At 45.9% G+C, this 17,327-nt stretch overlaps 1 protein-coding gene across 1 annotated transcript in view; it reads right to left on the bottom strand.

Moving 5' to 3' along the window:
• PPP1R16A (protein phosphatase 1 regulatory subunit 16A) overlaps nt 1-17,327 on the bottom strand; it is a 93,929-nt gene that overhangs the window by 28,851 nt on the left and 47,751 nt on the right. Inside the window, exons 2-5 of the mRNA XM_030220273.1 lie at nt 12,495-12,565; nt 8,417-8,562; nt 7,320-7,423; nt 1,946-2,070 (exon numbers count right to left, since the gene is read on the bottom strand). Coding sequence (XP_030076133.1) covers nt 1,946-2,070; nt 7,320-7,423; nt 8,417-8,562; nt 12,495-12,565 — 446 coding nt within the window. The remainder of the gene's footprint in view (nt 1-1,945; nt 2,071-7,319; nt 7,424-8,416; nt 8,563-12,494; nt 12,566-17,327) is intronic.

The raw sequence follows: 17,327 nt of genomic DNA, 5'->3' as shown, positions 1-17,327 counted from the left end.
TACCCCCCCACCCCTGAACTAGTCAGGAAGCACCTTACTTGCACTGGAGGGAAATCACCCCACTGTCTAAGGCAGCACTTATCCAAGTCAAGGTGGTTGTGACTCCATTCACAGGGCTACAGAAAAGCATGCAACCTCCCAGAGGCAAAGTATGATAACGTCCTATGGAGGTCCCGCCCAAGTCATGACCCCCAAATGCAAGTTTTATGACTCCTCGGTTTGGGAAGACCTGTCCAAGGCTGACATTTCTGTGACCCTGTGGTAACCAGGTGAGCCAAAGTGAGGGTGAATTTTTAACTAGCACTGAGGAAGTGTGCAAGCCATGTAAAATCTCCATGCATAGTGATCTGAATTGTCCACACACTGATGCCAATTTTTCATCGGCTCTTAAAACGTGTTGCTTGACATTCATTTTCAGTGAATAAGCGGGTATAAAACCAGATGCACACCTTGATGCTCACCTAGTTTTATGTGTGTGGAAAAAAGGGCACGGACAGAAGGGCGTTCCAGGGGCCGGGCCCACTATATGCCTGCTCTAGATGTACAGAGGCGGATAAGCCACACCTCTACATCTACCTGGAAATGGCAAAACAAGTACAACCTGGAGCGTATGGCCTAAACAATATATACAAGAAGCACAATTATTTGCGTAGGTTAGATGCAGATTTTCAGTGGTGTACACTATATGCACCGTGCTGTGCCACTGAAAGTACGTCTAATCTAGGCATATACTTTGGCTGTCCTCAAACAGGTTGTCCAGTGACATCTGCTAAAACTGCCCCGATTATTATGATGTGGTCTAGAGAAAGACTAGGGAGGTCATGGGATTACTACTACTACTTAACATTTCTAGAGCGCTACTAGGGTTACGCAGCGCTGTACAATTTAACAAAGAAGGACGGTCCCTGCTCAGAGGAGCTTACAATCTAAAGGACAAAATGTCAAGTTGGTGCAGTCTAGATTTCTGAGTAGAGGTGTGGTGGTTAGGTGCCGAAGGCAACATTGAAGAGGTGGGCTTTGAGCAGTGATTTGAAGATGGGCAGGGAGGGATTACCAAACATAAGTGACTGAGCAGCCTCTTGCAGAGGGAACAGGGGGAATGAACCACCTTGAAAAGCCTTAAATCTCTCCAACCCAAAGTAAGTAGGTCCGACAACGACACAGCAAAATGGAGGTATTCTACTAGACCTGTGACCATGGCAAGAGACAGACTGTGCAATATCTTTTGATTGCCCACTGCTTGCTATGAGGTCCAGCCTAGGTCAACTCCTGAGCCATTGAAATGTGACCACCAGTGAAAAGGAATGAATTTATTTAATTTATTTTCTACCACTGGCAACTTCGGTGGACAAACAAGAGAAGGTAATGATGGGAAACCCAGGCAGGGGCAGTGAGGAAATGCATGTGAGCCCTTCCACCCCAGGTGGGCCTGCAGTACACGTGGTTGGCATTAGCTTAAAGCAATGGCAGAGGAGATACCAGGCTCCAGCCTGCCCCTGCCTCTTCCGCTAGGTTATCGCTTTCTTACCCTATTGATCTAACTTGAGCTGCAGGGAGCCATGATGGGAAAACCAAGGGAGATGTAGGAAAGAAAGGCCAGTCAGCTGCTGCTCCAGGCCTGAGTAAACCATAGCCACAGTGAAAAGCAGAGCCTTACCTCCTCTCTCACACCCAGGCAGGGGAATCGGGGAGGAAAGGCACAGTGTGGAGAGGAGATGGGACACACTTAGCAAGTTCTGTGGCTGCTGAAATGTAATTGATGATAGACATGGTGGGAGGTAGGAAGATCTCCAGAACGGGGTTTCAATCCACCCAACCCCCCCCCTCCCCCAATCACAACACACTGTGCAGTCACATAAGCCACGGACAGATCTCTCTCTCTCTTTCAAGTGACATGGCTGAAGGTAGATGCAAAGCTCAGCCCTTGCCCCTTGGGGTGTCTCACCAGACTGACTCCGTGCTCATCCTGGACATTCAGATCTGCACCAGTCTGCACCAGCTTCTGGATATCTTCCATCATACACCGCTCTGTGGCAGACCGTGCCTCCTCGATAAGATCCTGGGTTACACCTGAGACAGTGAGTGTGCAGCATGAAACAGGGTCTATGAAGATATTCGCCTGAACCAGTCACACTGTGTGGAATACTGACCCACCCCTCCAAACCATGGACTGGAGGAAAGAAGTAACCCGTAAACAGAGAGACAGGAAGTGTAAAATGTAAACACACTGCAAACCAGCGCTGCAAAGCTAGGTACACAATTGATGCTCTCCTAGTGGTTCTCAACCCAGTCCTCAGGACACACCTAGCCAGTCAGGTTTTCAGGTTATCCATAATTAATACGTACGAGATAAGTTTGTATGAACTACCTCCCTTACATGCAAATCTATCTCATGCATATTCATTGTGGATATCTCGAGGACTGGGTTGAGAATACTTGTGCTAGCTAAAATGTTTAAAAAGACAGAGAAAAACAAAACATGTTACCTTGTTTGTTTAGTCTTTTCTATTTAGTGATTTTTATTTTGGCTTATTTTGCTTTTTCCACCCACTCTCTTACCACTTCCATTCATCAGTGCCTTCCCTTTTCTGTAGCTCGGTGAAGTGCATTGAATTTTGGGTACCCAAGCAAATTGAAGTTACTTACTTGTAGAAGGTGTTCTCCAAGAACAGCAAGATACATAACCTTACATCTGAGCACAGTCTCCCGACACAGCCCACATGGGAACATTCTCCAGATTGTTTACCACAAACATTTGAGAAAATCACACTGCACATATATGTGATATGCACTCTGCCACTGTGGCACGGGACCTAGATATTTGTATACATAGAATACAACGTGAAGGAGAGGTAAAAGAGTATGCATATATATTCCGCAGTATTTAGAGAACACCTGCTACAGGTAAGTAACTTCACTTTCTCCAAGAACAAGCAAGACAGCATAGCCCTCCATCTGAAACTCCCTGGCTACAGGCTGCCTTCAACAAAAAGAGGGAACAAGAAGAAAGGCTCTGCAACAATGAGATAACAGAAATAGCAAGAAAGTGCAACTTGTTTTTCTTTCGTTTTTAGAAGGTAGTCTGGAACAGAAAATTACTGGGCAGTGGGTGGAAGGAGTTAAGATTGTAGGCCCCAAACAAGTTCTGAAAGTCTGTCAGGCCAAACCAACTGTCACGTTGGGAGTCCTCCTGTCCCAAACAGAAATGAGATGTGAACGTGTGAACCAAAGACCATGTTGCAGCTCAGCAAATCTCTTCAATGGAGGCTGATCTCAAGTGGACTACTGACACAGCCATGGTTCTGACATTATGGTCCATGACAGGACCCTCAAAAGCCAGTTTAGCCTAGCAAAAGTGATGGAAATGCAGTCTGCTGGCCAACTGGAGAGAGTGCATTTGTCGATGGCAGCCCCCATCCTGTTTGAGTCAAAAGAAACAAAAAGCTAGGTGGATTTCCTTTGGGCTTTAGTCCTCTCCAGATAAAAGGCCAAGGCTCAATTGCAATCCAAAGTGTGCAGTGTGCTTTCACTTTTATGGGCATGAAGTCTGGGAACTGACTGGTTAAGATGGCATTATGACACCACATTAGGAAGGAACTTGGGATAAAAGCACAGGACTACTCTATTGTTGTAAAACGTTGCCTACGATGGATCTGCTACAAGGGCCTGGAGCTCACTAACCCTGCACGCTGAAGTGACTGCCACCAAAAACAAGACCTTCCAGGTCAGGTACTTCAAGTAGCAAGTATCCAGTGGCTCAAAAGGAGTTTTCATCAGCTGAGCTAAAACAACAAGATCCCATGACATTGTAGGAGGCTTAATGAGAAGCTTCAATAGAAGCCAGCCCTGCATACAGCGGACAACTAAAGGCTGAGCAAAGATGGGTTTACCTTCTACTTGATGAGGATAGGCCAGAGACTCCCAAACTTCATCCTGGAGGCACCTCAGTCAGTCAGGTTTTCAGGATATCCACAATGAATATTCATCTCTTCATATTATTTGAGTAATATTTGTTCAATTTGTTCAATATAAACATCACACATTTGTAGTCAATAATATATCCTACAACATCTATAATATTTATTAACATTGAGACATTTCTTTCATACACAACCGATAAAGTTCAACATGTGTCTATTCCATATTCAAAGTCCCAAAACCAGCTTTGAATATGGAATAGACACACAAAATCTTAGCTCCTCTGGATGAGATTTATGCCTCTCATGTGAAGGGACCCCTCCTCTAAGAAGACCTCTGGTTCTTCTTTAGATGCCAGGAGAGCTCGGACTCAGAATAATACTCCTCAGAAGTCAGACTCTCTGCCTGCCTTGAACAACTGACCTAATGGTCAGGCCTGGACCTATGGTGTTGAGGCACCAGGGAACTTCTGTGCACCATGAGAGCTCCCCCTACCCCTTTGAGGCCTATGTGAGTAGACATTGGGTGCGTATATGCTGCACATAGCCACTTTTACCCCTTGCAAAGTGCCTGCCACTATCACAAACCGTCCTTCTGGGTCCTGATACAACCTATGCATATCAAACGCTAATGATTTCTTAATTAGGATAGCCACTCCTCTCTGCCTGTTGTTAAAGGATGCAAAATAAAGGTCTCCCACCCAATTCCTCTTTAATTTGGAGTGCTCTGACACTCCTAAGCGAGTTTCTTGGAGTAGAGCTACATCAGTATGCTGCCTCCTGAGTGCCTGCAACACCCTGGATCTTTTTATTAGGGAATGAATACCATCTACATAAAGAGAGACAACTTTAAGACTAACCATAGGGTAATAAGAAAAAACACCAACATATCAGAATAGCTGAAAACTTTTCCTTACCCAAAGGGCCTCCCAGCTGGACCCTCCCAGCAAACTCATAACCAACCCATCGACTAGATAGAACCACACTCCCCTCTGCGCCAAAAAGAGACTGATTCCCCAGTGCCCCCATGGTTCCCCAGAACAAGAATACGCTGGACAACCCCACCCTCACCCCCCCCCCTCACCCTTTAAACCCTCAGCCATTGACCCTCCACCCTACCTCAACCAATTGCGACAGCCACAAGAACTCCCATACACATCCACACTCCTCTCACAACAGTCACCCCCCTCTTACCACCAACCCTTCCCCGCCTCCGCTTCCCCCCATCCCCCCAACTCCAAATACCACTCCTCGAGGAGAACTCCCCAACCCCACGCCGCCCCTGTAACCCTGAAGACAAACTGTAAGTAATAATAGAGAAGAGAGAGAGGTAAAAAAAAAAAGTGTTAATAACAATAATATGTTCACTTCAGCTGGCTTCCCATCGCCTGACTCAAAGCTTGTAGCGAAGGCCCTGCTTCAGTAGATGTCAAAGATCACAGTCCTCTGATGCACCGCCATCCACGAGGCACAAGGGCTCACAGCATGCCGACTGGACCTTCTAAGGGCTCATCTCCCTCGACAGTGCCCAGGCACTGAAATTATGCTCCGGCTTCAGGCATCATTCAAGAACCACCAATCTACTTAAAATACACCGTGAAAGAAAGTCACCTAGGAACGTGCAAGCTGATAAACTGAAATTACTCCAACCGCATTGAAAGATCTAGAAGAAAAAAAAAAAAAGAAATGTTCTTTTCTCTATTTTACAGTCCGTCCACAAAGGCACCAAGTTCCTTGGGGTCAGTAAAATACACAGTTTTATTGTATTGCAAGATCCGCACCTTAGCCAGGTATAACAGTGCAAAACGCACACCCTTCTCATAAAGCCATTTGCAGTGGCATCCCATCTGTTTGTGCTGCTCTGAAACAAGTGCTGAATAGTCTTGAAATAGCAAAATCTTGTTACCTTCAATTCCAATTGCTTCTTTCCTCTAAAAGCTTGTAGAATTTTATCCTTATCCGCATAGTTAAGGATCTTAGCCAGAACAGGTCTCAGTCACTTATCTCCTTCACACAGCAAGCCCACTTTATGAACTCTTTCCACACGCAGAACACCGTCAGAAAACTGCAGGCCCAACCGTCCCAGTAGTCAATGCTCAATCAATTGCCATAGATCTTTGTCCTTCACAGATTCTGGAACTCCTATTACTCTGAGATTATTTCTCCTGCTCCTATTCTCTTGATCATCTACCTGGTGCGCCAACTGTCTACGTTTCTGTTCCAGAGCCCCAATCCTCGCATCTGCCGCCTCTGTACGGTCCTCCTGCCGAGAAATACGATCTTCGGCCTGCTGCAAATGGGCGCCCTGCCACTCCACAGAATCCCGTATCTGGTCTACCAAGGCTTGAAGCTTTGACAGCTTATCTTCCAGAATCCCAGTGATCTGCTGAATCAAATCTTGAATGGCCTCCGCAGGCAAGCTTAGAGCCATATGGTTCTGAGGGCTCTCCTGTATCACCGCCATCTTAAGCTGCAAATCCTTCATGCGGGGCTTCTTAGAGCGCGGGGTCCTCATGGGCATAACAGCTGTCCGTGGACATGCTCACCTCCCAGCACCAGCTGAAAGAAAGCGTGATCCCCATACTTCTCACTCTGGTAGATAGAAATTCTCCCCCGGAGTACTCTGCAGGTAACATTTTAGAATTTAGGGGCAGCAGGAGCGGAGCCGGGTCCCAAGACGTCCGCTCAGCCACCAAGCATCACTTGACACCCCCCCCTCCCCAGCTAACACCTTGATGTGAGAATGAGTTATGAATAAATGTAAATATAGGGAAGATACCATAAGATTGAGATTGGCGTTGGGTATTTGTTGAGATACACTTTTTAAATATGGCCTGAAACGGACAAAAAAAATAAAGTACGCTTAAAGGCTGACATGTCTATTCAGGAAAGCAAGAGAGATTGGAAATAGTCTCAGCATGATACTAATAGGACTTAGAGTGCAATGAAAAATCCTGAAAACTACATCCAGATATATTTTGAGGTGTGCTGACAGAAGCTGGCTAGATCCTGTGCGATGGAGGCAGACAGAAAGGTCCACGCATGCATGGTGCAATGCTCTCAAATTTGTGGTAAACAAGCTAGGGACCTTCCCACGTAGGCTCCGTCAGATGATGTCACCCAAATGTAAGGCTATGCTATCTTGCGTGTCTTCGGAGAATCTAGGAATAAATATCAGGATTCATTTTTAAGACGGTGACAGGTGACAAAACTACACAAAGAGACAGGAAATATGGTCTGAATTATTGACCAATCACCTCCAAAGGGCATAAACATGAGTGATCTGCAGCACATATTGTAAAGTCAACCCACACCTGAGCTGGGAAGCATGCACCGTAAACCAAACAGGACACTAGAATGCTTTATGGAGAACAGAGCACGAATGAATGGGCTGAGACTCACCTTGATCTGCCATGGCTGTCTCAATGAAATCCAGCGTGACATCGTCCTCACAGAGGTCATAGGGCATGTTCCCATCTGAGTTCACTGCCAGGAGATTGGCACCACTAGAGAAAGAGAAAGGGAGGGTGATAAGAGAGAGCAGCTGCAGCACCAGAGAGCCAGACCTGTCAGGGGATTCTGCATTATCTCAGGTGCTTACGTGAGATGCTTATGTTTGGGTAACGGAATCAGGAAACACAAACATTTCCAAAATCCCTGGAATTTGTCTCTGCATGTCTCCAACCGACTTGCTTAAAGCATATGGAGACAATCATGCCACAGGCGCCTGCAGTCCTCCCACACAGAGTTCAGGAGACTAAACAGTACTGGAATATAGGGGTTTCAAGTCATTAGTGTTTAAGAACCATCAGCCGGCTCTGCTTGGACAGTGGACAGTACAGTGCAGTGACAGCACGTGAAGCAGCAGCACAAATTTCACATATACAATACATACTCACAGCCCAATCACAGAACAGAGACAACACAGGCAGCAATGCCAGTTTCTCACACATACATAGCCCAATTACAGAACAAGGACAACAGACGCAGTTTCACACATACGCAACCCAATCACAGAACAAGGACAACACAGGCACTGACACCACAATCACAGAACAGGAACAACATAGGCAACAACAGTGCCAGTTTCACATATACACACACACACACACACACACACACTCACACACAAAAAGAGGTGTAGCAGGAGCAGCAGGGTTGGGGAAAACTGCAGGGATGGTCCTTCTGGGACCCACTGTACCCTGACACTGAGATCTCACTTACTGGAGAGTCCAGCAGCCCACAGCAGCAGAGGATACTGTTACAGCATTATCAGTACAAGCCTATGAATCATTTAGTGCAGGACATGCATCTTGCCTGGGTTTATATCACAAAGCACAGGTTTCCCAGGTGCTCGTGTACTGTGGAAAGGGGAGGATGCAAGAAGATTTTTGGGATATTTATAGGAAGGTCTAAATGGAGACTGTAGAGTGAGGAAGGGAGGGGGAAGCCTCAACATCTGCTGTAGGACACGACCAGCCTAAGAAGCTCCTACGTACTATTTAACTAGCAGCTCCACCAGATGCAGGTGTGCGCAGGTCGCTGCAGCGTGCATAGGCGTCCAAAGCTCACTGTCGCAGGCATTCACGTCAGCTCCTGCTTCCAGCAAAAGTTTGACCACATCCTCGTAGTCATCGATGCAGCACTAAAACGGGGTGTGGGGGGGGGGGGGGGGGGGGGAAGGAGTAAGAAAGATGTGATAATGAATCTGAAGCATTTTATATTGGACCAATTTAAGTGCTTAATTTGTAGACCAAAAGGAAGAGGAACTATGTAATAGGAGGAGGTGAAGCATCATTTTCCAAGAAAAACCCCACACCGGCTTTCTTTCACCCACATACACGAACACACTTCCTCCTCCTTATCCACAAGATGCACTGGTGGGCAAAGGATGGCTGGGAGGTGCAGAATTGGAGAAGGAGGAGGGTGGGAGAGAGAATTGAGCCTCTCTTTGTCCTTGTACTGCTGATCCTCCATCTCAAGCCCACCATATGACTTCCCCAGTGGTCCTAAAGCACCCATAACAGTCACTAATTCCTCCTCCCTGGAAAACCGCCCTCTGCATCAACTGGGGGAATAGTGCTAAATTGAAGGGCATGTGGCTGCTCCTGTTTCAGTATAGGCAGCTCCAACACTTCCAGCTATGCTTTGCTTCCTCCAGGAGATCTGGAGGGGGGAGGGGGGAGCACACAGGTGGCTCTGCTTCATGTCCACAAGGCTGCTGGAATCAGGGTAGGATGAACTCTTTAGTGAGCCTAGCAAACAAGTGCATACAGACGCCTTCATAATACAAACACATGTTAAGACTTTCACACAGGGCCCTGTGTGCTTCTGACTTCCATAGTAACATAGTAAATGACAGCAGATAAAGACCTGTACGGTCCATCCAGTCTGCCCAACAAGATAGACTCATTTTACAAGGTATGTCATACTTTATAAGTATACCCGAGTTTGATTTGTCCTTTCCATTCTCAGGGCACAGACCATAGATGTGTGCCCAGCACTCTTAGTACAAGTTCTGAAGCTAAGGTTGAAGCCCCATAAAATGTACACTCCAGCCCATCTCTATCTATTCAGTCATGATCAGGGCATAGGCCGTAGAAGTCTGCCCAGCAACGGTTTTGTTTCCCAATTATCGGCATCGCCACCTAATCTCCGCTAAGATTCCGTGGATCCATTCTTTCAAAACAGGATTCCTTTGTGTTTATCCCATGCATGTTTGAATTCCATTACCGTTTTCATCTCCACCACCTCCCGCGGGAGGGTATTCCACATGTCCACCACCCTCTCCGTGAAAAAATACTTCCTGACATTACTCCTGAGTCTGCCCCCCTTCAACCTCAATTCATGTCCTCTAGTTCTACCGCCTTCCCGTCTTCGGAAAAGGTTCGTTTGCGGATTAATACCTTTCAAATATTTGAACATCTGTATCATGTCACCCCTGTTTCTCCTTTCTTCCAAGGTATACATGTTCAGGTCGGCAACTCTCCTCGTACGGTTTGCAACGCAAATCCCATACCATTTTTGTAGCTGTTCTTTGCACCACTTCCAGTCTTTTTACATCTTTAGCAAGATACGGCCTCCAAAACTGAACACAATACACTCCCAGTGGGGCCTCACCAACGACTTGTACAGGGACATCAACACACCTCCTTTATTCTGCTGGTTATGCCCCTCTCTATGCAGCCTAGCATCCTTCTGGCAATGGCCGTCGCCTTGTTTCTTCACCTTCAGATCCTCAGACACCAACACCCCAAGGTCTCTCTCCTGAGTCGAGCTTACTAATCTCTCCCCTTCTATTTGGCATCTGTCTTTAGGGTTTCTGCACCCCAAGTGCATCACTCTACACTTCTTGGCATTAAATTTTAACTTACAACTATTATATTCTGTTGTTTAAAACATTTTTTTTATTTTTTATTTGCAGTGCTCAGTATAATGATGTAGTGCCTTTTAACCATATGTTATGGAGTAGGCATACAGCCGCCAAACATCACAGCACTAGCCCTCCCTTTCTATCCTATCTAAAGAGGGGGTATTAATCTGTGCTGGCGATTATAATGATATCATAAAAAAATGCTTTCACTTATCTTGGCCGGTTAGATAAATGCGCGGTCTGTTACTACTCCATATCACCCGTGTTTAGTGCATAGTGTTTTAAAGCTCGTACTCCATCACTATTCCCGACATACAGCCACGTTTCACTCTCAGGGCTTTCTCAAGGGAATGTATTCCAAATCTATCAATAAACTACAAACATATGTATATGAGTTAATATGAACTCTATAATTTATCGAAATTTTCTACAAAAATGCTGACTAAAGTCTATTTCTAGGCTTACCGGGAGATATCTCTGTGCTCGCTCCTCCCTGCTGCTATGAACCAGGAACTGGTGAATCGCTCATATTTTATATGTCACTACTACAGCTGTTTGACCTGAATGGTAATTACGTGGTCATATGATCCGAGCGCTGAAATTAAAGGGTCAACCACTCTATTTCTTTGTTTACACCCTTGGGGTATACCGTGTTCCATAAATATCTTTGTTCTTGTTGTGTCAAGACTGCTGTAATGTCTCCACCCCAGCGTAAATGAACCTGAGTCCGATTCTGAATGTCCTTTCGTGGACCAATGTTTTACTAATGGCGCCTCTACTTTGTTTGTCCGTATATTACTGAGGTGTCCCCTATACATTGTTTGACTTTTCTACGTGTTTGACCAATGTACCACTTAGCACACAGGCAGCAGATGGCATAAATTGCTTGAGTTGTATTGCAATCTGTTTTCGATCGTAAGTCAAACCTTCTGCCTGTGGCGGGATTGATGACACTATCCACTTGCATTGCATGTCTACAGTAAATGCAATTCTGACAACTGCTATGTGCTCTTTCAGTCAGTTCCGACAATGTGACCCTCTGTCTAAGAGCTCTCCCATATTTCTGGCTCTTTTGTAAGCTGTCCGGGGTCTATCTTTAAACTGAGGGTGCAGTTATAGAACCGACCAATGTTTTAGTATGATCTTATTAATTGCAATATCTGTAGGTGAAAACGGTAAAACACACTGTAATGTCTTATTGGATTCAGTACACAGATTATCACATTCTATTTCATGCATGAGCAGTACACACTTATGCCTTGTATACAGAAGAGATCTGCGGTGGCACGGGAGTAGGATTTACATTTGAAAACAGGACTGGCATTTCCCGGGAAGCTCCCGCATACCATCCTGTGTGGATAACTCTCTTGTCCTGCCTTCAAAATTTGCAAAGCCCACACGGGTTTTATTTTTCCCCAGGACATGGGTCACGAGCCTCCTGCCCACTTCATCATAAGTCTCAGTACAAGATCACTGAATGCTTCCACACATGGATAAATGTGCTGTAAAGACTTCAGATTATTTGAGGCATGGGAAGGGGTAATGGTAGGGTATGCAGTATTCTCTGGTCTAGCCACTCTGTAGCAGAAAGCTGGTCACAGTTTTTTCCTCCCTTGCCACCATTTCATCACAGCCATTAATAACAAGCAGGCCCACCTTTGGGGGAAATTATGCAAAGAAGGATTTACATATAGAAAAAGGCTCTTATAATACTACACAGCTGAATACACAGAAGGAGGGGAAGGAGGAAGTGGTGATGGAGGGGGAGGAGGAAGCGGTGATGGAGGGGGAGGAGGAAGCGGTGATGGAGGGGGAGGAGGAAGCGGTGATGGAGGGGGAGGAGGAAGCGGTGATGGTGGGGGAGAAGGTACAGGAGAAGAAAGAGGAGGGAGAGACATCATTGGGTAGGAGGTACAGGAATCTTGAGATATGAGGTGCAAGAGGGGGAAAGAAGTGTTTTTTCTTTCCCCCTCTTGCACCTCATATCTCAAGTTTGTGTAGAAAACAGGAGTAGATGGAAGTTTTGATATGGAAGTTAAGAAGAGCAGGAGGAGAAGAGCATTGTGATAGGAGAAAAGGAAAAGGCAGCACTGTGAGAGATGGTAGTAGGTGGAAAGCAGGCCCTCATGGTAAAGGGAAGAGTGGCAGTTGGTGGGAGGACAGCCCACGTAGGCTCTAGAGTAAAACTTATTTGGGTTTCCAACCTGGTGCAGGGCCGTGAGTCCATCATCATTGCATAGGTTGGGGCTGACTCCACTCTGCAGCAGCTGATGAACTGGAACAAAAAAAAAAAAAGGGAGAGAGAAAAACGTGATTTAAAAAAAAACTTCCAAAGGATCCCCAGAAGGTAGATCATCCCTTTCTCTGTGCAGGGTTTCACCATACCCCACTGGCTCTTGTACTGCTTTTCCCTTTGGGTGAAGGAAATTATAACCATGCAAAGCACTAGACATTCCCGACTGCATTCAGTGGATTAGGGTTGTAGCTACAGTACAGAGTTAGGCATCCTAGCAAAAAACACAGGTACTCTTGTAGACAGGTCTGGTGTGCTATGGTGCCCAGTTTAGTGTGGCAGGTTGAAAGTGTGAGAGCTGTCCAGAAAGACCATGAGGACCTAAAAAGCTGAATGTTTTGTTAGCAAGTATGCTGGTGTTAGCTGCTCTTTGGATTATTGTGGGGTCTCGTGGTTGGAACTAAAGAGGGGAGCTATTGTATTTCACTACAGAACTTACAAAGTGCCACGGTTCAGTGCCAAGGTCAAGAAAAGAAAAATGCTCTAGGTAGGAAAGAAAGAAAATGAAGATGTACAAAGGATGATGTATGAGAGGTGAATACTAGTGGCAACTAGAAGCTTAAATGCTGTTGATAGGAGAAACAAGGAAACATTTTTCTTGTCTTATCCTCTTGCTTCTATGTAAAGATAAGTGTTTAATCAGTGTTTACTGAAGAAACAATGGTGGGCACTTTTGGTATGGGGGTGGGACAGGGAAGAGAGGCTTTGGGTTGGGGATGGTATAGGAGGTGTTGGTTTTATAAGAAGACTAGTGTTTTGATTGTATGTAAGTTTTATTGAACAGTTTTCAATTAAAGAAATAGAGCAGTACAACACAGAAAACATGTTAACAATCAAGTTTGCCAAACTGTGCAAAAGTTATCCCAACACTCTTAGGCATAAGGCAAAAGATGTTCAAACCCCAAATCCCCCTAGCAACCCCCCCCGCCCTCCCATGGCAAACACAGTAAAGTTATACAACTGTCTGTACAAGTAGCAACTGAAAACAATCATTGCCTCTTATTGCCCTCTCTCCAGGTGGTAAATGGCTCTCAAACTTTGAGGAAATTTCGCATTTTGTTTCACCATAAGACAGTCAGTTTAGACATGCGACCAGTAATTGCTGCCTTGTAGGCTTTTGGACTTGCTTCCAGACTGCTGCCAAGGCAATTTGGCCAGCTGTAAGGATACGGAAGGCCAACTTACAAAATTTGTCCGGCAGCTCTGGAGGTTTGATTTTCAGTAATCCACAGCCCATCAATGGTGACAATGGAAACCCAAGGATCTCCATGAGCAAATCAAACACCATTATCCAATAATGATGAGCCAGGGGGCAGTGCCACCAGATATGCAAGAAGGACCCTGGTGCCCACAACCCTGCCAGAAAAGGGCAGAAGTGAGTGAGATCTCTCCAGAGCAGTCTCCCATTGACGAATATATTTAGTAGGAGGAGCCTCCTATTTAATCAGAGCTCTATAGAAGTGAGAAATGCAACCCCTTCCAATCATGCCCTTCATTGCCCACTCCAAAGGTATCTCTGCTTTACGTAAGCCCGTAAGGGTCCGTCAACAGAAGAAATCTGACACTTGATGGTAATGAAAAATATTTTTCTAAGTTAAGCCGTACTCCTCTTTGAGCTCCAATAAAGGTAACGGCTCTCCTTCCTCTACAAATGTCCCAACTGAGTCAGCCCCTTAGATGCCCACCCACAATACCTAGGGTCGCCACATCCTGGTACAAACCCACCAGCCACCACAATGGGGATGGCATGAAAATAGGCCCACCCCAGAAAAAAACTGTGCCGAGTCCTCACCTAAGTACCCATTGTCAAAACCATGTAGGGACTCACTCCCCCCTGAGCAAAGCTCGTGTAACATGTAAAGGGAGCCAAGGAACCTGAGTTAAGGTACCTTGCTCAGGGCATGTTGTTCCATACAGACCCAGCTCTTACAGTATGTGTATCCTTCTGCCAAGCCACCATGTATTTCAATTGGGCTGCTATATAATATTGATGAAAATTGGGAACCACCACCCTCTTTAGCATCTAAGCTAAAACACAGTTGCCCTACCCATCCGAAGTTGTTTACGCTTTCAAATATACTGAAACACTCTCCAGTGAAGTGTGTGGAAAAAGTTATCAAGCAGCACAATAGGGAGTGCCACGAAGTACAACACCTTGGCAACACCATCACCTTAATGCCATGTACCCTGCCCAACCAGGAAATATGTAGACGTTCCCATTTCTCAAAGTCAGCCCATAAAGAGCACATAAGGGAGGGATAATTTGCCTCACATAGGTCCTTCTACTTAGCTGTAAGATATATGCCCAAGTATTTCAGGGTCTTAGCAGCCCAATGAAAAGGGTAAAGGGACTTGATCCACACTTCATCATCAGGACCTAAAGAAACACTTAAAATTTCAGACAGCGTAATTAATTTTAAAATCAGAGACCGGACCATAAGTTTCCAAAGCCTCCAACATACCCGGGTAGGGACACCCTCGGGGAACCTAAAGTGAGGAGCATATCATCAGCAAATAATAAAATCTTATTCAACAGACCTCCACTGGTAATGCCCTGTATGTCATGCCTCCTTCAGATCATGGAAGCAAAGGTTCTTTGGCCAGTGCAAATAGCCAATTCAAAGCTACCCTCATATGCTCCATTGATCTGAAGACTGGGACAGGGGCTTAGTGTAGACAGTTTTAATCCAAGAAAAGAACCGCCCAGAAATACCCACCTGAGCCAGAGCAGGAAAGGCCAGGACAACCAATCAAAGGCTTTTGACGTCCCAAAAATCAATTCTGGAGTGAATATCATGTACCCAGTGCAGATAGAAATGGCACCAAGGGTCGACCAAATCCTATTTAGAGAATAAAACTTTTAATTGCTTCCTCCCTGCGTGACCATAATGGACATTGGCTGAATTATCCAAAGCTGGGTCGAGGTAAGGTTGAAGTCACCTCCTATAATGAGAGCCCCCTCCAAGTTGGATTCAATCACCCTACCAACTTCCAGACAGAATGCTTTCTGCTCCGAATTAGGGGCATATATATTTACCAAAGGGCCCCTATCTTCACCTTTAGAAAAATGTAATTCTCCTGTTTATCCTTCACTATATTTTGTACCTGTGGATTAAGGGAGCATGCAAACACTATTCCCACACCATCCCCCAGATTCTATGTAGTACAACTTAAGTTGTGATCGTAAATCAATCATGACTTACTTCTTGCCACACTGTCCTCATTTGGGTTCCAGGGCTCTGTCCTCTCCTGGTTCTCCTCCTATCTCTCCCACCGCACCTTCAAAGTTCACTCTCATGGATCTTCCTCCACCCCCATCCCCTTATCTGTTGGTGTTCCCCAGGGATCGGTCCTTGGACCCCTTCTCTTCTCAATCTACACCTCTTCCTGGGCTCCCTGATCTCATCTCATGGTTTCCAGTATCATCTCTATGCTGATGACACCCAACTGTATCTCTCCACACCAGACATCACCGCGGAGACCCAGGCAAAGGTATCGGCCTGCTTATCCGACATTGCTGCCTGGATGTCCAACCGCCACCTGAAACTGAACATGTCCAAGACCGAGCTTATCGTCTTTCCACCAAAACCCACTTCTCCTCTTCCTCCACTTTCTATCTCAGTTGATAACACCCTCATCCTCCCCGTCTCATCTGCCCGCAACCTCGGAGTCATCTTTGACTCCTCTCTTTCCTTCTCTGCGCATATCCAGCAGATAGCCAAGACCTGTCGCTTCTTCCTCTTTAACATCAGCAAAATTCGCCCTTTCCTCTCTGAACACACCACCCGAACTCTCGTCCACGCTCTCATTACCTCTCGCCTGGACTACTGCAACTTACTCCTCACCGGCCTCCCACTTAGCCATCTATCCCCCCTTCAGTCTGTTCAGAACTCTGCTGCACGTCTCATATTCCGCCAGAACCGATATACTCATATCACCCCTCTCCTCAGGTCACTTCACTGGCTTCCGATCAGATACCGCATTCAATTCAAGCTTCTCCTTCTTACCTACAAATGCACTCAGTCTGCTGCCCCTCACTACCTCTCTACCCTCATCTCCCCTTACGTTCCCGCCCGTAACCTCCGTTCACAGGATAAATCCCTCCTCTCAGTACCCTTCTCCACCACCGCCAACTCCAGGCTCCGCTCATTCTGCCTCGCCTCACCCTATGCTTGGAACAACCTTCCTGAACCCTTACGCCAAGCCCCCTCCCTGCCCATCTTCAAGTCTTTGCTTAAAGCCCACCTCTTCAATGCTGCGTTCGGCACCTAACCCTTACCGTTCAGTGAATCCAGACTGCCCCAATTTGACTGCCCCGATCGGACCGACCGTTCACTTGTCTATTAGATTGTAAGCTCTTTGAGCAGGGACTGTCTCTCTTTGTTAAATTGTACAGCGCTGCGTAACCCTAGTAGCGCTCTAGAAATGTTAAGTAGTAGTAGTAAATACAGTCATATTCTGTATTGGCACGCACAACTTAATTTAACAAGCCAATCAGCACTGATAACTGCCAATTACAAGCAATTACTGGCAGTAATTAGAATTTGCATGCAGAACTAAGAAAACAAAACAAAGCGTGCTAAAGCGATATCTTCCTCACAGTCACTTCTCCGAACAGCGCGTTTTGTTTTGTTCTTTTTTTCTACTGGTGACAGACACTGTTAAGTGGATGTTACTATCTAATATCCTTGACAATTTTACTGCTAACAATCCAGGAGACTCCTGAGGCAAGCCTTATTGGCCG

Source organism: Microcaecilia unicolor, chromosome 1, assembly GCF_901765095.1.
Source record: "Microcaecilia unicolor chromosome 1, aMicUni1.1, whole genome shotgun sequence".
NCBI classification, from domain to species: Eukaryota; Metazoa; Chordata; class Amphibia; order Gymnophiona; family Siphonopidae; genus Microcaecilia; species Microcaecilia unicolor.
Note: the sequence above shows the minus strand (reverse complement) of the source record. Positions and strands in the feature narration are given on the sequence as shown.